Genomic DNA, 24,579 nt, shown 5'->3' on the forward strand with positions numbered 1-24,579 from the left:
CACTTATGGCAACATTAAAATAATTTATGCAAAATTTTACATTTACATTGCAGTCTTGAAACTCTAATACTTATATTTTTGTAATTTATGGAATTTTTTTTAGTTATATATGCAAGAAATTTATATATGGTTAGCACTTTTACTACTATACATGTTAGCAAGTATAATGGAAAGATTTCTAAGGCCATATATGTGTGTGTGTGTATAAATTACAAAAGATTAAATTCTATAAAGATGGGATGTAAAACTTATGTTTTACACCATCCAATAAGTGATTATCACATTAACATTTTACTTAAAATTCAATACATCTTACCACACTTAATAACATCTCAATAAATTCCCAATTTGGTTGGATTTATATATGGGTATTAGAATTGATTGAGTGTGATTGTGTTTATTCTTAAATATGTGATAAGATGATGTGGTATGTTGGGATTAGTGGGGTAAAACATGAGTTTTACACCACGTTTTTTTAAAATTTAATCTCAAAATACACTTTTAATATTAAGGGTCTGTTTAGATACCGCTTATTTTGCTAAAACTGAAAATTTTTTGCTGAAAGTACTGTAAATAAAGGTAAAAGTTAGTTGAAATAGTACAATAGAGTCCATAAATAGTACCAAAAAAATGCAATGGGGCCATAAATAGTAACAAAAATAAATTAAATAATAAAATAATTTTAATTTTTCATTTCTATCCAAATGGGGGCTTAGAACTTTTAGAAATTTAAAACTTGCCCTAATTTTTAAAATAGTTTTACCATTTTTTATTAAGCCATGCATCAAATGGTCATAATACTAATAAAAAAAAATTAAAATAGCAAGATCAGGCTTTTGTACCGATGTTTCTCAAAAAAAAAAAAGCTTTTGTACCATGAATCTGGCCATTTTTTTGATAAATTACCGAGGAAGCTACTCCTTTGCCCCACCCACAACAACTCAATAACATTCCAAGATTGAATATATCCTATAAGAGCATTCACATTAAAGTCTGGATTTTTAAAAGAGTGGCTCACTTTTTCCGGTAAAGAAAATAAAAAAGGGTGGCTCAAAGCAAGCAGAAGCAGAGGCAGGGCAGAGGTCAACAACACAAACACCAAAATAAAGACAAAGCGAAGCAGTAAAAGAACAATGGCTGCTGCTTAGTCTGCTTATCTGATCAACTCCAAGTCTGAACTCTTTGTTACTGACCCTTCTCCTCGTTCTTTGAGAAAAAAAACCACCTGGGTGGGCCCCACCACAACAAACTCTTTGAGGTTGTTTAGGAACACCAAGAATTCTGGAAGCATCAGCATCAGCAGCAACAGCATCAAGCTCTCTTCTTCTTCTTCTTCAGGTTGTTCTATTGTGTGCAAGGCTGTGTCTGTGAAAGCCCCCACTGAGATTGAGGGTCTCAACATTGCTGAGGATGTTTCTCAGGTCAGATTATAAATCCAATCTGTTGTCTTTTGTTGTTTTATTAAGGATAAATTTGAGAATCAGGAATTGGGTCATTTTGGTTTCTTGATAATTTTGATTGGATTTGGCTAATGCTGATAAATATGATAATCATATGAGAGTGAATAATTATGTTGTTCTTGGGATTTTTTTTGGATGAAATGGTTCATTGGAATTGGAATTGGTTGTTCTTATTATTTGGAATTTTCAATATTGATGAAAATGTCATTAAGGTCTGGCAATAAAGTGTTTTTTTACATGATAATTAATGGAAACCATAAGCTCCAAACAAACAACAATAAGCCTTTAGCTAACTCACAATGAAGAAAAATATGATCCACAGATTCTCCATTAAATCTACACCTTCAACACCGGTATGTAATAATTACATCCTGTTTCCTTAGGTTGTCCATTGTTAAAATTTCACCCTTTTCTGCTGTCTGGGAAAAAGAAAGCTAGATGAGGGAAAGCTTTGACTTGCCAAAGAGCTTCCCCAGGAAAGTTCGCATTGCCCCTGTTGCTCAAAGCTTTATAATAACTCTTTACTTTAAAGCCTTGACTTTTGAAGGGCATCCAGATAATTCCATCCTCTTCTAAACTTTGTAGCATATAAATCATCCAAGAAGGATTCTATGGACTCTAATCTTATACCACCCGAATAGAGGGTAATGTACTAATGTTTCTTTCATTACTTTAAGCTCTTAAATCTACATAAAGGAATAATTTGATGAGAAATTTTGGTTTTTATGCATCATTTAGTTCAATTTTTTTTTTTTTTAAATGATGTACGTGTAATTTTATTGATATTTAGAACAAATACTTCTTTCATAACGTTATCATTAGTCTACGCTGCATATAGATTATTCTCTTCTAATAAACTGATATTTTGCATAAGAACTGAAAAGTCAAGAATGACAATTTGACAATTCCACTTATAACATGAGAAAATATGATGGAATTTTGGAAGTCTGGGGACAAAGTATATCGTAATCTAGATTATGGAAAAAAAAAAAAAAAAGGAGTGTATAACGTGGTCTTTAATCTTTTATGAAAACCAAACTGGCTTCTTGTTAGAACAAAATATTTCAATCCAGGTACGTCACGTGCCGTTGTGTGCATGGGTCTTAATTTATTTTTTTGAGAAGATGTGTCATATGTGTGTATGAGTCTCTATGTGTTTATATGTATAAAGTTCGTACATTATATGCTTTTGGTTTTTTTGGCCATTTGTCGCACTGTAATAGGCCACTTAGATTTCACTAAGACTTCTTGGCCTTATCTCATTTATTCTCACTGTTACATGTATGGCATATTACTATCTCTATCTCCTCTTCTTGCATCATATCAATCTCTTTCTCTCACTCTCTCTCTTCATTGCCGCCTACCGACTTTAATTTTCAACCTTACGTGGATGGTGATAATTAATGCACTCGATCGATGTAGTAGCTAGGATTCTACTGAACGAAAAATCTAATCCTCTTTGAAAGTTCCTCAATTATTTTCCACATGGTGGACTGGTGGTTATTATTTTCATTATGGATGAATAATAATGGTGCAATAGACACAACTAATTTGACAATTTTTTATTCTCAAAAAAAAAAAAATTTGACAATTTTTTTGCATCTTATTAAGCCGACACTTTGTAATTTTTGTCATTTTGTCGGATCAAATTTTACTATATACTAATTATAATTTATTACGAAAAATGTTATGAAATTTGACACGTCTCTGTAGTCTGTATATGTGAACCTATATATTGAGAGTCTAGTCTTGCACAGTTCTCTCATAAACACAAACATGGCTTCTCTCTCACAACCATCCCATACTATCACCACCAGGACCCACATTCCCCCCTCCTCTCTATCTCCATTCTTTCCCAAAAAAACCCATCTTTCTAAACTTCCAAAACGCATCCATCACCTTGCTCCTAGCGTAGTCTCATGCAAAGCCCAAAACGATGATCAAAAGGGACAACAACAACAATCTCCCCTAGAAATGTTTGATAGGAGAGATGTACTCATTGGCCTAGGAGGCCTCTATGGTGCTACAAATCTTTACAATGATGACCCTTTTGCCATGGCAGCTCCTGTGTCTGCCCCAGCTCTAACAAAGTGTAGCAAAGCTGATTTACCAGCTGGAGCAAAACCAGTCAATTGTTGCCCACCATCATCCACCAAAATCATTGATTTTAAGCGACCTCCACAAAACTCACCCCTGCGTGTTAGACCCGCAGCTCATTTAGCTGACAAGGAATACATAGCCAAATACTCCCAAGCCATTAAGCTCATGAAAGCTTTACCAGCTAATGACCCAAGAAATTTCACACAACAAGCTAATGTTCATTGTGCTTATTGTGATGGTGCATATGACCAAGTTGGTTTCCCTGACCTTGAAGTCCAAGTTCACAACTCTTGGCTCTTTTATCCCTTCCATCGTTACTACTTATACTTCTATGAAAAAATCTTGGGAAAGTTGATTGATGACCCAACTTTTGCTTTGCCATTTTGGAACTGGGATTCACCTTCTGGCATGAAAATGCCAGCCATGTTTGCTGACCCCAAATCACCACTTTATGATACTTACCGCAATGCAAAGCATCAGCCACCGACCTTGCTCGACCTTGATTATAGTGGCACTGATGAATCAACAAGAAGTCAAGACCAATTGTCTAGCAACCTCACCGTCATGTATCGCCAAATGGTGTCAAATGGTAAGAATCCTAAGCTATTCTTTGGCAATGCTTACCGTGCTGGAAGTGATCCTGACCCGGGTGCTGGATCGATTGAGAACATTCCACATGGTCCTGTACACTTATGGTGCGGTGACACTACTCAGCCTAATCTTGAAGACATGGGCAACTTCTACTCAGCAGGTAGAGATAAATTAATTAGTGATAAATTACTGATTCTCTCGTAATTTTAATCCTTTAGGATACAGTGAATTTGATTATTTTGATAATTATTCTTAATATAGGGTGAGTTTGGCATGCTTAATTTTGCAAAAAGTTTTCAATTTCAGCAAAATTAACAGATTCTAAACAGACTCTTAGGATGTGTTTGGATACACATCCACGTCCATGTTTGAGGCTCCAACGCGTTTTCAGCTTTGTCGCAGTTGTTGACTAATTCTCCCGTGAACTGTGCATCTGTGCATTGTTTATGGGACCCATAAACTTTACTTTTAGCTAATTTTTCATTAAAAATGGGTCTCACATCACTATTCATACATTTAAAAATTATTTTGCTACAGTGTTTTCAGTTTTCAGTTTTTAATTTTCAGTAATAAGTTCTATCCAAACGGACCCTAGCCTTCCATCAATCATGTTTGTCGTCTAATTTTTTTTTTAAACGTACATATACTAGAATTAGATCAATTTTTTCTATATAAGTTTTACAAAATGATGTATTATTAATAAAAAATAAAAAATTGAATTATTATATTATTTAAATTACAAAAAATCACATTTATATATTGTCGGCTGTCAAGAAGAATTTAGTCATTTGAATGTTATTCTTAGCAGGTAGAGATCCAATATTTTTCTCTCACCACTCCAATGTGGATAGAATGTGGACTATATGGAAAACATTAGGAGGGAAGAAACGATCTGATCCAAAAGACAAAGATTGGCTAAACACTACCTTTTTGTTCTACGATGAAAATGCACAGGCAGTTCGTGTTAAGGTTAAGGATTGCCTTGAGCCTACGAACCTGAACTATGTTTATCAAGATGTGGAAATTCCATGGCTAAAGTCTAAACCAACACCACGTAAATCAAAAACCAAGAAAGTAGCCAAGTTGTTTCAACTAGGAGGAGGTGTAGGTGTAGCACAAGCTGCTGAAACATCATCCTCAAGTGTTAAGTTCCCAGTTGTTTTGGACAAGGTGATAAGCACTGTGGTGTCTAGGCCTAAGAAAAAGAGAAGCAAGGATGAGAAGGAAGAAGAGGAGGAAGTGTTAGTGGTTGAAGGGATTCAGTTTGAGAGAGATTCGGCTGTGAAGTTTGATGTGTATATTAATGACGAGGATGACTCGCCTAGCAGACCAGACAAGACCGAGTTTGCTGGGAGCTTTGTGAATGTGCCTCATAGGCATAACCATACGAAGAAAATGAACACTGTCTTGAATCTTGGGATCACTGAGTTGTTGGAGGATTTGGACGCTGAAGATGATGATAGTGTGGTGGTGACCTTGGTGCCAAGGTTTGGCAAAGGGCTAGCCACAATTGGTGGAATCAAGATTGAGTTTGTTTCTTGAAATTGAATTTTCAACGATTTTTGTGTTCTTCTTCTTCTTTCTTTCTTTGCTTTTTGCTAATTTTATCGAGCAATAGGGCATAACAACTTTCTGTTTTGCACTTTGCCAAAAAAATATAATTAATAATAATTAATAACTTTTTGTTTTGCACTTTGTATATTTTACTATTTTTTTTAATGTATAAAATTATAGTCCCGCTGGTGTAATGAAGAAGAAAATCACACTTTCCTTGAATAGTTGCATAGGGAGGGCTCTAAATGAATCAAGCCGGTTATGAACAATTAGAGCTCAGTTCGATAAAAAGTTTGTTTATGTTTGTTTGTTTATAAATAAGCCAAGTTTGAGCCTTAGTTTTAGGCTCATTTGATAAACAAGTCAAGCCCAAGTAAAACAATTTGTTCACGAATAAGCTCGTGAGCTGCTAGCTTGATACACAACAATTTAAGCATAGACTCATTTATAAGTTTATATGTGTTAGCTAAATATACTCATTACACATATCTTAATAATGACATGGCCAACATGAGACCACTACCCATATTACCTGAATTTTTTCATTCCCTTTAAACTGATCAAGAACCACTTTAGACCATAGTTACATTTAAAAATAAATAAATAATTACGTAGGTCACATATGATCCTTCCCTATCAATTATCTAAAGTAAAATTATGAAACATGTTAGTATTTTCTCATTCATAATAGTTACAAACAAGTATTTTTTTAGTCCTTCATCATCTAACGTGAATGTAAAAATTGTATTTTGAACAATTGCTGAAGTTGTATAACATGAATGATGAATGAATGAATTTAATTATATAAATTATTAATTTGAATAATAGCTAATCATAAGTAAGACTATATGTATGATAAAATAAGTATACTATTTTCTTTTTCTTTTATCTTAATTTTAGAGATTTAATCATTTAATAATGTAATTTTTTTAGATCTTAAGCTCAAAAACTTGACTTGAGCTTGAGTTTGAGCTTAATATTAAGCTTGAGTTTGGCATGACTAATTAATCAAGTCAAACCAAGCCAAGCTCAAACTTTTTGGATTTTCCACAAGTTCAAGCTTAAACACTATTTTTAGGCTTGTCACAAGCTTAAGCCAAGCTTGAGTTTTTTATTTTTCTTGATGAGTCAAGCTTGAACATGCACTACTCGACAAAGTTTAGCTCGTTTACAGCCCTATGCGTAGGGTTTTTTGTGGTTATAAAACGATAGGCAGAGAAAGGATAAGGAGGGATTGAAAAAAAGCTATTGCACTGGGCAATTAATCATAGTGTGTGAGTGAGAGGTGAAAAAAATAAAGTGAGTAAAAATTTGAGGGTTAAAAAAATTTTATTTAAAGTTTGAGATTAAAAGTGATTTTTGTAATTAGCCCTAATTATTGTACAGGATTTCAATCTGGATAATGTGTTGAGAAAATGAGAGGTTCATTGAACAATTTCACTTGGATATTTTTACCAAAAATGCAAGGGAGAAATTATGGGAGGTTCACCTACGGTACCTACCAGTCTACCACCAAAGTGCACCACCATCAACAATCATAAAGTGGAAAGATAAAGCAAGATATAGATAATTTTATATTTGGGTACACCTAGGTGTAGTAGTATACTTTTCTTTTGAAAATGACTCGTATGAAATTGGGTACACTTTTGTGTGAACAAAAATGGTGTAATATGTCATAAGCACTGAATAATTTCAAAGGCGAGATGCGTAAGCCAATAATAAAGTCAAAAGCGAAAACAATGGTAGGAATTAATTTACTCTTTTCTATATAATTTTTTTTAAGTCGTTGACGGCAAAACTTATTCAAATTTATTAATTTCTTTGAATTTTTTTGTTATAAATAATTTAATAATTCGTTTGTTCTTTCTTATATACTATATAATTAACCCCTTTACTAAAGGATAAAATTTAGGTATAAATTCTTAAGTGTTCTACGTATTTTAAAATTTTCAATCAAATTTAAACAATATGACTTAGAGAGGCCAGTAGTTGGTGAGACTTATCCTTGACAACAAATACCTCAAAGTCATAGCTAGGGCATGCTAATGGTGTAACTTGGTAAACAGGTCAGTTTGATTGGGTTGGGTTTGACCCGACCAAGTTCAGATTAAAAATAGGTCATCATAAATTGGTTGCAAAAACAATGATTCTTAAGGCCCGTTTGGTAATATTGTTCTGGTTATATTTTTTAAGTTTTGTGAAAATACATGTGGGTAAAAAAATGTTGTGAAAATACGTATTGTCTTGTTTAAACAACACAACCAAACAGGTCCTTAATTACCCAGTCTTTTGAGGGTCAAGTCAACCTAATATCACCCATATTTTTTTCACAAGCCAAAAAAAATTATTAAAAAATAAATAAGAAACTTGATAATTTTTTTTCTTCCTTTCAATACAAATAATATAAAAGGATAAATAAGTAGTACATAGATCTTAAGTTTACATAGTTCAAGGTTCACTAAATTGAAAGCTTCAAGCATCGACTTCGTTAGGAAAGAATTTATGAGTGTAAGGAACAAAATAGAAAATAAAAAGGAAATAAAGAAAATAAAAAGAAGCAAAAACACAATATCTTTCATGGGCTGTACATGTACAGTAGCTCAACACAATGGCTTGACTTTGTCCTTTCTTTCTTTTTTTATGATAATCTAATGGTTATAAAAGATGAGACGAAATTTAAATATGAACCCATTAAAAAATATTAACCAATTAAGTTACGAGCTCTTGGCAACTTTATCTGCTCTTGATTTTGAGTAATTGGGAATGGAAGATTCATTGAACCTCTATTTCTCGAGTTTAATTTAATCATAGTTTTGATCCTTTCGAGGGCCTATTCCCATCAATCTGCTATTCTTATTAGGCCCAAACTTTGTACATTCGCCAATCCTTTTTAATCCCCAACATCGGCGTTTAATCCTAGTCCAGTGTCATGCAACCAATAGCCCTTTATCATTTACATAAATGCTACCCGTACATTTTGTTTTCTGAATTAAGTAATTTGGACTTTGGACTTTGGAGCACTTAATGGATTAGAGTACGAAACATTGGGCCTAGAGTTGAGTATAAGACGTCTGGGAATTGAAGTTTCAACACTATGCGAGGACAAGAATATGATTTTTTTTTCATGTCATTGTGAACTTGTGAATTCTTCTTAAAATAATATCATATGGCGTAAGGAAAAAAAAAATATACGAGATTAGGTAATAGTTTACAACAAGTCTATAGGCGCAATTAAATTCACAACAAATTTAACAACGGCTCAATGTAGCAAGTAGTTAATGGTAGATAATAAAATAGTGTTAATAGTAGGTACATATGAGAATCAATAATAACTTATCAACTCAGTAGATATGAAATTTGCTTTAAAAACTATTGTATCTTAAGCATAGCTCATAATCTAGGATTCTAGTGGTAATAGTATACTCTATGACGGCTCATGTCTGTGATTGAAATCTCATCTCCCCTTCCCCATTATATGCAGCCTATCTACTACCTTGAATAAATGGATATAGGTTATAACCTACTCATTGAAGTGTAACAATACTCTGTTATAAATTTTGGGGTTAATTTCATTAAAATGAGTTTCTCATTATATTATAGTCTAGCCGACGCTTAAAACCTCAAAATGTCATTCAGATTTGATAATACACATCACTCAAATTTCAACATGTTATTTTGCTTTGTTAAGTGTGTTAACTTTGACTGGAGAGTACGATCAAATCTAAATGATTTTAGTTTCAACGCATGTTTGCTAATTAACTAGACTTTTATTTACACGATTGTGTTTTTCTGTGTGTGTGAGCAGGTGATTAATCAGTTTTTTTGGACCTAGTGCATATACGAAAATGATGTGCTTGTTGTTGTTCCTGCTTAACTAGTGGGTACATTAGGTGCTTCTTGTTCTTACTTTTTCTTTTTCTTTTTCTTTTTCTGAAGAAGAGCAGAAAAGAAGTTAACCAGTACAAGCACGACCAATTTTTGTAGAGGACTTGGTTGCCAAAAGAGCTAAACCAAGCTAATTATACAAACTTTTCTCTTGCTAGTAAATTTAGACACTTGATGCAGTTGCTTGCTCAAGTACCAAACATCCTCCACTTATGCACAAATAAGTTCGGGTAACACTAATCAATTCTTGGAGATAAAGAGCTTAGCTAGCCCCTGGTAGCTTTTGATTTTGTAGAGGATTCTTTTCCAATACAGGTTGTTTAATTACGGAGCCCAATCGAGGAGAGTATTATAAAATATTTCTCTAAGCTTTTTTAAAGAAAGTTTCAACCTATAACGTCCGCTCGTAATAATAGTTTTTTATCATCAAATCAAGTACCAATTAGTTTTTGGTGTATGCAGAAATTAAATCTCAGATCTTTTATTTAACCATCAGAGATTTTACCAAAACATTTCTCTAAAGTGTGTGTGTGTATATTCACCTATGTCCATGGGTAATAGTATGAAAGGTGTTAACCGAAGTGGACCGATCAGATCAAAATGGACTGAAATAGACCAAACTAGATCGTAATGGAGCAAATTGACTAAGTAGATCTAAATGGACCGAAATATGAAGTGAACCGAAATGGATTGCAATGGAGCGTATGGACCAAGTGGACTGTAGTGGACCGAATAGACCAAATGTGAGCGAATGGACCAAAATTAGACCAAAAATAAATCGAAATGCTATGTGGCTCAACTAAAGCTTAGCAAAAATAAATGCTAATTTTCAGTTTTTAGATATTATATATATATATATATATATATATATATATATATATATATAAAGATTATGCTAGGTATATTTTTAAAGAAAATTGTTATATCTACAATATTTTTACAACAAATCATAGGTAGTAAGTTTTTACTGATTTTAATTTAAATCCATTACTAAAATTATTTTTTTGTCCACCAATAACAACCTACTACTTATGATTTATTGTGAAAGTATTGCAAAAATATTGTAGACATACCTTTCTTCATTTTGAAATATGTTCTTGCACATGCATGTTTATGAATTATGAGCTAGTTGTCTAACAATTTAACTGTAAATCATTTTTTTAACAAGGAAGTTTTTGTTAGTATTAATGAGATTTAATTTCTTTTACCTTTCATAAGACTTCAAAAAAAAAAAAAAACTGTACATTTTTGATGCAATGGTCACTTCACAAGTATAAGTGCTTGTGGGGTGAGAGCTTAGTGCGATGGTCACTTCACAAGTATAAGTGCTTGTGTGTAAGGACCGGGGTTCAAGTCTCTAGGAGAGAGTTTCACATACATATACACTTAGATTAGGCTAAAGTAGAATTTCTACCTTATATAAAAATTAAAAAAAAAAAAAAACTATACCAACATTGACTTTAGAGATCAAATTAATAAAACCTTAAGGAGTTTGTAAGTGTAACCCCATTAGAAGTGGTCTCCCAGTGCTTATCCAGTGTAACCCCATGTTTGTCACTTGGTGATTTACATTATGCTGAAAGCAATAAGAATAGAGAAATAATTTTTTATATAATTATTCAGGGGACCTACAGTGATTTTTTTTTTATATAAAAAAATTGTTGTGATATATTGTGATGGATACATAATGAAAATAGTGTCAGTAATATTTTTAAGTGAAAATGATATCATTTAAACCTAATATATAATATCAACAATCATGAAAAATATTGTGTTTTTAACATTAATCATTTACAATTTTTTTTTTATACAAAAAGTGTCATAATAAACTTAATTCTTTTAACAGGCAGTACAAAATTACATTTCATGCTCATTTAGGGGGTGTTTGGTAAAATAGTTTGAGATGAGATTTTTGTTATTTGAGATAAAATTTTTGTAATTTTTTGAAATACGTGTAAGTAAAAAGTGTGTAATATTATTTAAAATGTAAAAATGTGAGTTTTAATTTAGAAACCAAACATGCCCTTACATGCTCAAAAGTATGTGTCAATTCTTTTTTGTTTTTACGTCTTTATATTCTATCAATTATAAAATGTTATTCTTTTTAAAAAAAAAAAGATAAACTTTGGTTATATACAAATAAATGCCAAAAACAATTATGATAAATGTAAAAAAAAAAAAAAACTCTAGATTATATTATAGATAAGAAAAAGAAAAAGAAAATGTGGTACATTGTGATGGAGGGAATATTAAAAAATAAAAATAGTTAGTGAGATCAAACTTTTGTACCGATAAATCTGGTCGTTTTTTTTTTTTGATAAATTACCGAGGAATCTACTCCTTTGCCACACCCGCAACAACTCAATAACATTCCAAGATTGAATGGATCCTATAAGAGCATTCACATTAAAAGAGTGGCTCACCTTTTACGGTAAAGAAAATAGAAAAGAGTGGCTCACTTTTTTTCATATAAAGCAAGCAGAAGCAGAGGCAGGGCAGAGGTCAACAGCACAAACACCAAAAGAAAGACAAAGCAAAGCAGTAAAAGAACAATGGCTGCTGCCTCGTCTGCTTATCTGATCAACTCCAAATCTGAACTCTTTGTTACTGACCCTTCTCTTCGTACTTTGAGACAAAAAACCACCTGGGTGGGCCCCACCACAACAAACTCTTTGAGGTTGTTCAGGAACACCAAGAATTCTGGAAGCGTCAGCATAAGCATCAACAGCAACAGCAACAAGCTCTCTTCTACTTCTTCTTCTTCTTCTTCAGGTTGTTCTATTGTGTGCAAGGCTGTGTCTGTGAAAGCCCCCACTGATATTGAGGGTCTCAACATTGCTGAGGATGTTTCTCAGGTCAGAATATAAACCCAATTTGTAGTCTTTTGTTGTTTTTTCAAGGATAAATTTGAGAATTAGGAAATGGGTTGGTTTGGTTTCTTGGATTTGGCTGATTCTGATAAGTATGTTATTCATATGAGAGTGAGATAATAATGTTGTTCTTGGCATTGTGTTTCGGAATTACGAATTCGGTTCTTTTACATTGTTGAAAATTCATATTAAAGTTGTATTGTTTTTGGATGAAATGGTTCATTGGAATTGGAATTGGTTGTTCTTATTATTTGGAATTTTCAATGTTGATGAAAATGTCATTAAGGTCTGGCAATAAAGTGATTTTTTACATGATAATTAATGGAAACCATGAAATGAGTTATTCTGATTTGTTAAGAATATGGATGGGAATCGGCTAATGTTACACATTCGTGATTCAGAAGAGGCAATTTGGGGGAAAATTTTATCTTTGAATCTTCTTTGTACTTTTTGTGATTATTGATGGTCAACTCTTACTGTCACTATGGTAGCAAGGTTTTGAGGTCAATTTAAATGTAAAATAGGATGAAAATAATAGCTCTTGAAACCAGTTTGAGTTAATTGATTATGCTGGGCCAATAAGAGGAGTGAGTTGTTATGTAAATTAATTATATTTTTAAGGTGAAGAAAATTGGCATTTTCTAGGATAAAATAGTGAAGTGGGTCAATCATTTTTTCCTTTTTATTTAGTCCTTGAAAATATCGTGTGAATGTGAATGTAGTTCTATATACATATAGTTAAAAAAAAAATATTAATAATAATAGAAGGGAAATGAAAGAAAAATGAGAGTCAATAAAATTCTGAGAACTATACGTAATTCTTGATCTGGTAAAACCATTACTTTTTTTTGGGAATTTGTTTGATAGATAATTTTAATTCAATTAACGAACAAAAATGGGCGCAACCCTAGTACATGAGAAGTATACATGGGAACACCCAAAAGGAAAGATAAAATAAAAGAATACAAAATTAACATCTAAAATAAAAGAAGTCAATGAATTCTAACAGATTTGAAGAAGTGAATGAATTAGCAGTCAGCTAGAGTGCATGTAAAGACCACAGGAACAAGAGCTTTAGATGAAACACTGCTAGCTCATGACCCTTCAAATGTGCGTGCGTTTTCTCTCTCCAAATGCGCCACATCAAACACAAAGGAACAGCTCTCCACAACACTACCTTGAGTTTTTTATTTTTTAATTTTCCCAAAGCTATCTTTCCAACAGGCCAATAGATCAAGCATTGTCCTAGGCATCGCTGAGTTGTCTTCAAATATGCTCCAAACAAACAACAATAAGCCTTTAGCTAACTCACAATGAATAAAAATATAATCCACAGATTCTCCATTAAATCTACACCTTCAACACCAGTATGTAATAATTATATCATGTTTCCTTAGGTTGTCCATTGTTAAAATTTCACCCTTTTCTGCTGCCTGGGAAAAAGAAAGCTACGTGAGGGAGCGAAAGGAATGCTAGATGCTTTGAGGGATGCGAACGGTCATTGCTAGAGATTAAGTTCTTTTTCTTACATACTCTCCTTGATTGGAGTATAGCTTTGTAGCATTTTTCTTGTTTTTTCCTTCTTGTTTTGCTTGATCATTGTAATTTTAGTTCTTGATTTTTGCCCCCACAATACATCCCCAATGTACTCGGGTTGGCTATTTTTTTATTAATAAAATTTTTTGTTATCTCTCAAAAAAAATAAGAAAGCTACATGAGGGAAAGCTTTGACTTGTCAAAGAGCTTCCCAAGGAAAGTTTGCATTACCACTTGCTCAAAGCTTTATATATAATAACTGTTTACTCTAAAGCCTTGACTTTGAAAGGCATCCAGATAAACTTATCAAAAAAAAAAAGAAAGGCATCCAGATAATTCCATCCTCTTCTCCCCTTCTAACCTTTGTAGCATATAAATCATCCAAGAAGGATTCTATGGACTCTATTCTTATACCAACCAAAAAAAAAAAAAAAGATGGATTCCACTGAACATTATATGTCTCGATAAATCCACATAATCTGCCATCATTGCCTCTCTATTTCTGGTTATTAGAAATAGCATTGGATATCTTTTGATAATTGGGGGAGGGGGAGATTTGAACCCAAACATCTTTGTTGGAAACAACAAGAAGTGCAGTTAAGCTACATGCTTTGAGGTTGTTACAAGTCTGAAAGTTAATTTGGATAAGAGTGAGGTGGTCCCTGGTAAGCAATGTGTAGGCAATGTGGGTAATATGGTAGAGTTGGTTGATATTCATGGTTGTAAAATTGGGAATTACCATTTACTTATCTTGGGATGCCTTTAGGTGCTTTCATAAGGTGACATTGCTGTGGAATCCTGTTTTGACAAAAATGGACTGTAGGCTGTTAAAAAGTACACTTTCAAGTTTACTAAGTTATTACCTTTCATTATTTACTATTCCTACTAGTGTGGCAAATAGGTTGGAGAGGTTACAAAGAAATTTTTTGTGGGGCGCCTCAGATGTGGGGTTTAAGTTCCCTTTGGTGGCATGGGGACTGTGTGTTCTCCTATTACTTCAAATGCTTGAGGATTTGAAGGTTGGGAAACTTTAATCAGGCCTGATTGTAAAAGTGATTACAGTGATTTGGGACTGAGGTTACACTTTTATGGAGACAGGTGATTGTTACGAAATTTGGGGAGCAATGGGGTGGTTGGACTTTGGGTTCCATTAGGGTACCTCATGGGTGTAGCCTATGGCGGGGTCTAGGGTGAGTTGGGGCACTTTGCAGCAGTATGTGTATTTTGAGGTCGGGGATGACACTCAATTGAGGTTTTTGAAAGATGTCTGGTGTTGAAGTCAGTCTCTTAAAGAATTGTGTCCCGACTTACTGCCTTGCTCAATTGATCATAATGCCTCAGTCCATTCAGTCATGGATAGCCCAGTAGGTGGGGAAGGCTGGATCTGGAACATGGAATTTCATGGAGATGTTCATGATTGGGAGTTGGAGTCAGTAGGTTTTTTCTAGATCTTCTTTTCTTTAATATTCTTTGGAGAGATGGTCGTGAGTTGTGACAAGATAATGTTGAAATGGAAAGAGGGTGGTGTCTTTACTGTTCACTCTTATTATGATGTTATCCACAATACACCGACTAACTCTTTCACCTGAAAGAGTGTTTGATATTTTAAGTATCCTAGGATGGTCTTGTTTTTTGTTTGGACAGTGGCGTAGGGAAGGATCCTTAATTGTGATAATCTCATCAAGCAAGGCCGAGGATTTACCTTGGTTGGATGGTGTTGCATGTGCCAGTGTAGTGGAGAGACAGTAGATCATTTGTCCATTCATTGTGATGTAGCCTATGGTTTGTGGTGTTTGCTTTTTAGAACATTTGGGATCCATTGGGTACCAACAAGGAGGGTGGCAGATCTTTTGTTTGGGTGGAAGAATTAGTTTGGGAGACACTCTTCAGAGATTTGGAATGTGGTACCATTATGTTTGATGTGGATCTTGTGAAAGGAGAGAAATAATCAGACTATTAAAGATTTTGACAAATCAAATATTCAGTTGGAAGCATTGTTGATTAGAACTCTTTTTTATTGGTCTTGTGCTTGGGGCCTTACAAATTGCAACACTCTTAAAGATTTCACAGAATCACTTCTATTTTGTGCATAACCTTCTGTAATTTGTTTTAGTTACAGAGTGCTCATCATCCTGAGCATGAAGTAATCTATTTTATTTGTAAATTTATTACTAATAAAAATAAAAATAAAAAGATTGCTGGAAAATATGGACAACAGTTGTGCTTTGGGATTTATGGCTGATTTGATATGTTTTTTTGGTGGATATTACTAGAGAAAATATGTGGGATTTTATGGTTTTGATAGGTAAGGAGACAAGCGTGATTTGGGGTTGTAAAGAGGAACAAAAGGAGAGTAATTTGTTGCTGTTCATGGACTGTATGAACCAGGACGTGAACAGTAACTGTGCACCAAAGAGAAAGAGAGATAAGAATACTCTAGGCACTTTAGCCTCATTTTCCATTAATGAAAGTCTGAATAAAAGACTCCTAATACCTTTAAGAAGCTCTAGAATAATCTAGATCAAGCATTATTTAAAAACTAACCCTAAGAAAAAAATTATGCACGGGACTTTTATGAAATTCAATTTTTCCCTCACATAAACTACCTGTAACTTATAAACTAATGACTCAATTTAAAACTATTTTAACCCTGAGACTCTCATTATATAACCTTCGAAAGTATATAGATTTGCTTCGATCAGATACAGCATGATGGCCTCACACATGGAAAGCTCTTAAGCTGTCAAAACTGGAAATTTCTCTAAGGACAAGAACTTTAACCCTTGTTCCATGGCTACATCCATAAAGCTATGTCTTCTTTTATTGCATACATAAAAGACTACTAATCCATAAAATCATCAAACTGCTCTTACTTATTTTTTCCATTGGTTACTTTGTGACACAGCTTATTGGGAAAACCCCAATGGTTTACCTGAATAATATTGTAAAGGGGTCTGTAGCAAATATTGCTGCCAAGCTTGAGATCATGGAGCCATGTTGTAGTGTCAAGGACAGGTAAGTAAAAAATGCTACTTTAGGTATTAAACTTTTATGAGCATCTTGTAGTTAGTATTCAAGGTTTTCAAGAATTAAGGTAGGAGTGATAATTTGCATGACCGACTTTGAGAATTATGTGGTCTTATGAATGTTCTTACAAGGTTCCTTTATATTTTTCTATGTGGATAGTTAATTTTTTTTAAAAAAATTCCAGGATGTCCCATAAGTCAAATTGTTAATATTATCTGTTTTTATTTTTATTTTTTATTTTTTAAAGGTCATTTCTTAAGCCAGTAATCTAGCTCTCTGTTCTAAGTTTCTAACAAGTTCACAATTCAGGCAGCAAATATGTTCATTTAAAGTGATTAAAGACTAGATAGAATTCTTAGGCTAACTCCACTATTGAGTTCTTACAATTGTATCCATCCAATGCAAAATGAGTGGATTTGATTTTGCCATATCATTAGCATTTAAACAAGCATTGACTATTACAATTTTGGTATCTATTTTATATCATTGATGATGTGACAAATCCGATTCATTTATTTCACAATTTATGGATAGAATTTTAAAAACTCCATGATGGTATTAACTTAGGAACTCTATAGAGGATCTTAATCCTTAAGGACCAGTATGTCTTGTACCTACTATGAGGATCACATAATCTCATCCATATGAAAAGCTAATAGCCTAATTTATGGCCTTAAAAATCTTTGGAATTAGACTTGGAAATTGATTTTTAATATTCTCACTAATGATTCTGGTATTTGGCTGCAGAATAGGTTACAGTATGGTAACTGATGCAGAACAAAAAGGACTTATAACGCCTGGAAAGGTAAGGAGAAGTAGGTACTACTCTTATGCATATTGTTGGAATTGTAATGTGAACTTACTTTAATGGAAGAATTGTCTTATGGTTTTTCTTGATATGAACACTTTGGGGATGGAAATTTAGCTTCTTAGAAAACAAGGTAGCCTTCCTTTGATTGGCTGCCTCAACAAAAATTAACTTGACAGGGAATGATGACTGATGCTGTATGCAAATTTTTCTAAGCATAAATACCGAAATACTTTTGATGCTATATTAACATTGTTTCTATAAGCCTAAAGCTAGAGCTATGATTTACCATCAGACCTTGACTTTTAGTTTGAGGATCAATTTAGGGTTGGGTCTTTCTGTAGCTGGAAGTGGGCCTTGATGCATGACTTTTGTCATAGATGACAAAGGCCCTGCTTCACACATACTTCAAGCCAGTAATTGGATATATCATTCAGGTTTGCATTAAATAGTTTTTGCTTTACAGTGCCAAGTTTGATATTATCCTGGAAATGCCAATAGCAAACACTACTTGCAATTGTGGTGACAAAGAATTTTTAGGGGTTTGACTATTGTGAAAACTAAAAGCCTACTATAGACTATAGTGGATTGAGTTAGTGAACCATTGAGTTGCTTATTTGTCACCTATTAGAAACCCATCGGTAGAACTCACCTTTGAAAACCAACTTGCAAGGGGAGGGTGCCCAAGAGCTTATAAACACATGGCTAAGCTTACACTTAATTCATGTGGGACACTAGGATCATAACATCACTTTTGTGCCGGAACAAAGTAAATCAATTCCAAATGTGTTAGTTGTATTTTATATTTAAATTTGAACAAACACTATTGTTTGGTATTTTTGTTAGAATTTGCATGAGATGACTCCCCACAAATAACTATTCACATTATTTTTTCAGCTTCCATTCTGATGGAGAGATTTTTGAATTTGAACTTCATCTAGTTGTTCTTGCATAGCTTCCAAAGTCCTTCTGAGATGGCTATTCTCTTTTGTGTATTTTTTAGAGTATTCTGGTGGAACCTACAAGTGGAAACACAGGCATTGGTCTTGCGTTTATTGCTGCTTCAAAAGGATATAGACTCATCTTGACAATGCCAGCATCAATGAGTTTGGAAAGAAGGGTTCTTTTAAAAGCATTTGGGGCTGAGCTTGTATTGACTGATTCAGCAAAGGGCATGAAGGGAGCAGTTCAAAAGGCTGAAGAGATTTTGAAAAGCACACCCAATGCCTACATGCTTCAACAATTTGACAATGCTGCTAATCCTAAGGTTTGTGGTCACAGTATCCTCATGACTTGCTGCACTTCATAGTTCTCTTAGGAATTAGTGTATACCTCTACTCTGTCATTGCTTTTTACTGCTACCTTGTGTCATGGACGGTGAATACCAACTGAAGGGAAAACTTGTGTCTGGGAGGGAGGCTGCCTGATGTACCCACACTTTGCTAGGATTATCGTTGCTTTATATTTTCTTTTCCAATTAAAGAACATGCAGTGCAAAGTGTGGTCAACTGGTTATTAACTGAAACATTTCACAAAATCAGGGCAATCCCATCGATTCAGAATAATATGCTGATTTTTTTATTTATATTACAGAATAGCTGTGAGGAGCCATCTAAGTGTTCTTCATGTGTTGGACTGATGGGATTGACTTGCCAAAATGTTGTGAACCTTATTTTTGGATCTCTAAATAGGATTGTATAAAAAACCGGAAATGAGTATACCGGTCTAGGGTCCTTTCTAGATGACAACCAAGTCAAATATCATGTTCTTTTTGTCTTGGACAATATGTCTTTCGAAATGTATTGGTTGTGATGATTATTTGATTATTAATAAAATAAATATTAGTGTTGTTGCTGATGATGATGTCAATGATGTTTTGATCAACTTCTAGCTAGCCACATATATGAAACTGATGTTATTTTAGAGATTGAGTACGCAAATTCAAGACTTTTCTAAAAAAGTGTTCTTAGTTGTTCCTAGGAGATATCTCTAGTCATGTAGGTCGGATAACACTACTAGGTTAATGTTGTGGCCTAGAGATCTTCTATGTAGTTATAGCTTGTTGGCTTTGATACAATGAGATATAAAAATTTGGAAATTAATGTCTTAATGTGCAGATACACTATGAAACAACTGGTCCAGAAATTTGGGAAGATACAAGAGGCAAGGTGGATATATTTATAGCAGGCATTGGAACTGGTGGAACTATTTCTGGTGTTGGTCGGTTCCTTAAACAGCAAAATCCTAAAATAAAGGTAAATTTTGCCAAACCATATAGGATATTTGTCTTCGATTTTGTGTATGTGATTGCCCTGAATGGTGGGAAAAATGTTTTCAAAGAAAGGGCTATCTTCTTTTGCCTTATTAATCTGTTTATTTATTTATTTTTGAGCATTCTCATTTGACTCCATGATGTATCAGGTAATCGGTATAGAACCTACAGAAAGCAACATACTTTCTGGTGGAAAACCTGGTGAGAGAACAAATAAGCTTTTGTCCCATTATCAGTTAAATCTAATCTCCAATTACTTAGTTATTAAATTTTTTCTAATCTTGCTGCTATCATTTATATGCAGGTCCTCATAAGATTCAAGGAATTGGAGCTGGTTTTGTACCCAGGAATTTGGATCAAGAAGTTGTTGATGAAATCATAGAGGTAAGTGTTAATTCTATTATTTGCCGTATTCTCTTCAATTGGATTATTTCTTATCTTTCCCTACTTAGGGAGGTTGTGGAATCTCCTTATGTTGTGGATAACTGACCATCTCAATACCAAGTAATGGGACTTTTGTTGATTTGGGAAATACAAGCTTTGATCATCTTAACATGGAATTTTGCTATTCCTGCATCTTTGTATCATTATGCAATGGATTCTTGTTAATGTCATTGGTTACTCAGCATAATCAAGTTTATTACTTGGAATTATGCTATGTGCAGATGCTAACTTTCAGAATATACTAACTCTTTAGTTATGGATCAAAGTTATCACTTGGTCATTATCTTTGTTGCTGCTATGTAATGCAGCTTAAACTAGCTCAGATATGAGCTTTTTGCTTGTGCAAATGAAGACTGGAGACTCTTAATGAGGGTCTTTCACTAGCCTTATTTTTGCAGTACATACTCATCCAATAACATGACACATAGGGCTTTGCCTACACATGAACATAGGTTGTCTTGGCCTTCACACAAGCATTGGTTTTATTTAGTAAATTCTTCTTGTCACAATAATCTTTAAAAACAAAAGAAAAATGCTTAGACCACCGGCTTCAATGCCTTTCTTTCCTGACTTTTTAGTTTAGTTGTCCACTAGTAAATCATGTATCTGCTATTAGTGAGCACATGCAGTATGTCTAGTCATGCAGGCACTAGTATTTTTCATGTAAAAAAACTCTTTTCTGGTGTATTTTACTTGGTTCATATGCTGTGATTTGGCAGATATCCAGTGATGAAGCTGTTGAAACTGCAAAGCAATTAGCACTCCAGGAAGGGCTGCTGGTTAGTGATTTTTATTTCTTTTTTCGACCATTTCAAAATTGAAGATGAAGCCAAATTCAAACAGTATGCCTTGTTGTATGTGCATGCCCCTCTGTGTTCACATGAATGCACTAGAATTGCTGGAAATAAGTTTTTGTTAACTAGAGAAAGAGAGATGAAAACAGAATAAATGATTAAAGGTAGACTCTTTCTTATCAGGTTTAATAATCTATCTGATGAATCCTTTTACTCATGTAAAGATACCTAGAGGGCAATTGGCACCTGCTCCCCCTTGTGCCTGTGTAACTTACCATTATATGTATACCAAAAGAGCTGTTACATTACAGTCATGAATGTCTCACTAGTAAGATCTACATCTAGTTCATTATAATATTTAGTTAATTGAAAGGAACCAACAAACTTGTAAATCAACTGAGGTGGCAATAGATTGTTCTGCCCATTTTTTCAGTACCGTGCAGTTGGATTTTTTATGCATATATTAGCATATTCCCACTCAAAGTTATCAGAAGTAGTGGCAGGTTGTCAAATATGCTTTTTCTTCTTCTGAGTTGACAATGGCATAACCTCTTTATGTTTTAGGGATTTCTGTTTAATATATATATATATATATATATATATATATATATATATATATATATATATATATATATATATGGTACTTTCATTTACATTTAGCCCCAACCCACCCCCGACCCAAAAAAATCCCTCCATTCAAGAAGTTTCGGGTTTGATCCAGTTGTAGGGTAAGGAATTGTTTACCAAATAAATAATTAAAAGAAGAAGGAAGGAAGCCCTCTCTCTCTCTCTCTCTCTCGTATATACACAAATATAAAGCACACATACATGTGTGCCTGTTAAGGTACGTATGCATGTATGTATTTGCTAAATTGTTGCTCTTTTCTTAAATGGTATCTTTTCTAACCAGGTGGGTATCTCCTCTGGAGCTGCTGCTGCTGCTGCATTGAAGGTTGGAAAGAGACCTGAGAATGCAGGGAAGCTCATTGCGGTATGTCCCTTTTTTTGTTTTAATTAACAATGAAACTAGTGAGAAATAAATCCATCTTGAGCTAGCTGCAGCACTAAAAAGCAGACAGTTGCCCACTGTGGAAAATTAGAACATCATTCTGAGAATAAAAACCAACTTCAATAGTTATATTAGTGAACATCAGGCCCATGCCTATCCTTGGGCCTCATGTACAATAAAAATTAAAATGATTAGATAGAATCAGTAAATTGGCAGATATTGTGTAACAAGGCTTAAAGGAATCAATAAAATATTTTTAGGAAGTAAAGGTTGTCCTGGATAATTAATTAATATTGTACCTTGCCTAACAAACAAACAATACCCACCCAACCAAACAACTAGGAAATGATCTGGTGGACTATTGGATAGGCTGGACTTTGAATTAGCTGGTGGCTGATTCTATATTGGCTTTGCTTAGGCTTTGGTTTTGGGAGATACTTTTCACACCAGCACATCTTAAACTGCTGCAGTTGTTTTCACATATCAGATAACTAGAATTATGCTTTGAGAATTATATTCGTAGTCTCTTTTCTTTAACCTTTTTAGAGCTTGTATATTAGTATGTATCTAGGATTTTGCAGTAACTTCTATGTTCATCTTCCATTATTTATATTATTTTCTAGAAATATGAAGTGGCTGTCATTGATAGATTTCATTTTATCCGGTCAGACAAGTCGTCTACTCTAGTGACCCTGGGTTCAAATCCCAGTCATTGGAAATTACTATTTCCAATTTTATCCAGTCAGACAATATAACTTAATTTTATTCAAATTAGATGGTACACCAGAGGTAACAAGAAGTAAAATGATGACTAGTACTATGGATTTTTGCATTTCAATTCCAGACTTCTTTTCTGGCTGTTAAGTGATAGAATATCCTTAAGTTGACCAAAAAGAAAAGATGTTCAAGCTGCATTGAGAGTATAGCAAAGTGTGGACATGCAAAGTTGGCACAAGGACCTTTCTTATAAACCTATACTCTTCTACTGAAAGCCACCCAGTCAAATTTTGATATCCTGGGTTTTGCACAGTTGGTGGATTACTTTAGTTCTAGTTGCCTCCTTTTTCTTTTGGTTCTTTTTGTTCAACAATGTATTTAAATGTTTTGCTTTTGGTAATGTTGAGCCAAAAAATAGAGCAGTCACATGTGAACCATTCAGGTCTCTGGGTTTGACCTTGTTGTGGCATTTGTCAAACCAACAAATTACTCACAGGGCTGCTAATTGGTAGGCTTATATTTTTTATTGATTGGTTGACTGATGTTCTGCAGTCTGGCCATCTAACACATGATATATTTCTTATTAACTTGGTTTCCAATGAGGTTGAAGCACTTTAAGAGTCTGGACCACTTAATTAAGGTCTCTTAGTTGGTTCTACCAGCTGTGGTTCACATTGTCAGCACTTTTTGAACTGTGTCATCAGCAACTGGAACAGTCAAACTTAAATCTGCACTAACTATTTAAGTATTTATAAATGATGGACCATGAATTCTCTTTTTGGCGCATGGCACTTAAAGCTCCATATGTTGTTGAATATGCTGTTAATTATTTAATTGCTCATTCCAAATAATCTTTGTCCTTATTCCCTCACATATCAACTCATTTGAGAATTTAAAATGCTTGTAGGTGGTGTTTCCCAGCTTTGGAGAACGATATCTCTCCACAATTCTTTTCCAGTCGATCAGGGAAGAATGCGAGAAAATGCAACCTGAGCCATGAAATCCCTTTGTTTGAGTTACTATTTAATGAAAACGTAGTATTGTTGACGCAAATTGTTTCTAATGTATCTGCACATTTGTATTCCAAATCATCCATTATGTACTGTATGTTCGATCTGGGTCTAAGGCTTGTGAATGGTATGCTTCTCTTTGAAAGATGAATCCTAAGAATCGAAATTGTCCCAGGTGGTTTCATGTACATTTTGCAGCCTTTAAAGTTTCACCATTTAGAAGTCCTTCACATAGGAAAATTTTCATAGCTCCTACACGGTGTGAAATTATGCAAGTTTTGGATCCTGCTAGCTCTAGGATCGACCATGAAATTAAAATTCTAATTATCGGAAACTTCCAAGATGAGAATTTATCAACGTGGCTAAAGAAAAAAAAACCACAGGAGAGAACTTAAAGGGTGGGTTGAATAACCATCTCTTTCCATCCACAAGCTCATCTTCCATGAGTTTGCAAGCTCTTTTTGCCTATATTTATTATTAATTACAAAGAAGGATGATTTTG

At 33.9% G+C, this 24,579-nt stretch overlaps 2 protein-coding genes across 4 annotated transcripts; both read left to right on the plus strand.

Annotated features, from left to right (window-relative positions):
* Nucleotides 1-1,249: 1,249 nt before the first annotated feature.
* Nucleotides 1,250-24,265, plus strand: LOC142631483 (cysteine synthase, mitochondrial). Of its 2 annotated transcripts, none has more exons than XM_075805654.1 (10): nucleotides 1,250-1,421; nucleotides 16,902-17,011; nucleotides 17,771-17,828; nucleotides 18,835-19,098; nucleotides 19,949-20,086; nucleotides 20,253-20,304; nucleotides 20,408-20,487; nucleotides 21,267-21,326; nucleotides 22,252-22,332; nucleotides 23,975-24,265. In XM_075805654.1, the coding sequence occupies exons 2-10, from the start codon at nucleotides 16,920-16,922 to the stop codon at nucleotides 24,065-24,067; spliced, it is 918 nt and encodes a 305-aa protein (XP_075661769.1). In that variant the 5' UTR covers nucleotides 1,250-1,421; nucleotides 16,902-16,919; the 3' UTR covers nucleotides 24,068-24,265. The 2 variants fall into 2 exon arrangements, with proteins under 2 accessions (XP_075661769.1, XP_075661768.1); XM_075805653.1 differs by lacking the exon at nucleotides 1,250-1,421 and adding an exon at nucleotides 12,015-12,445.
* LOC142631482 (polyphenol oxidase, chloroplastic-like) lies at nucleotides 2,765-5,843 on the plus strand. Of its 2 annotated transcripts, none has more exons than XM_075805651.1 (2): nucleotides 2,765-4,311; nucleotides 4,957-5,843. In XM_075805651.1, the coding sequence occupies exons 1-2, from the start codon at nucleotides 3,237-3,239 to the stop codon at nucleotides 5,691-5,693; spliced, it is 1,812 nt and encodes a 603-aa protein (XP_075661766.1). In that variant the 5' UTR covers nucleotides 2,765-3,236; the 3' UTR covers nucleotides 5,694-5,843. The 2 variants fall into 2 exon arrangements, with proteins under 2 accessions (XP_075661766.1, XP_075661767.1); XM_075805652.1 differs by having other exon boundaries at nucleotides 4,960-5,843.
* Nucleotides 24,266-24,579: the final 314 nt, after the last annotated feature.

This window comes from Castanea sativa, chromosome 4 (genome assembly GCF_040712315.1).
Source record: "Castanea sativa cultivar Marrone di Chiusa Pesio chromosome 4, ASM4071231v1".
In the NCBI taxonomy this organism is placed as follows: Eukaryota; Viridiplantae; Streptophyta; class Magnoliopsida; order Fagales; family Fagaceae; genus Castanea; species Castanea sativa.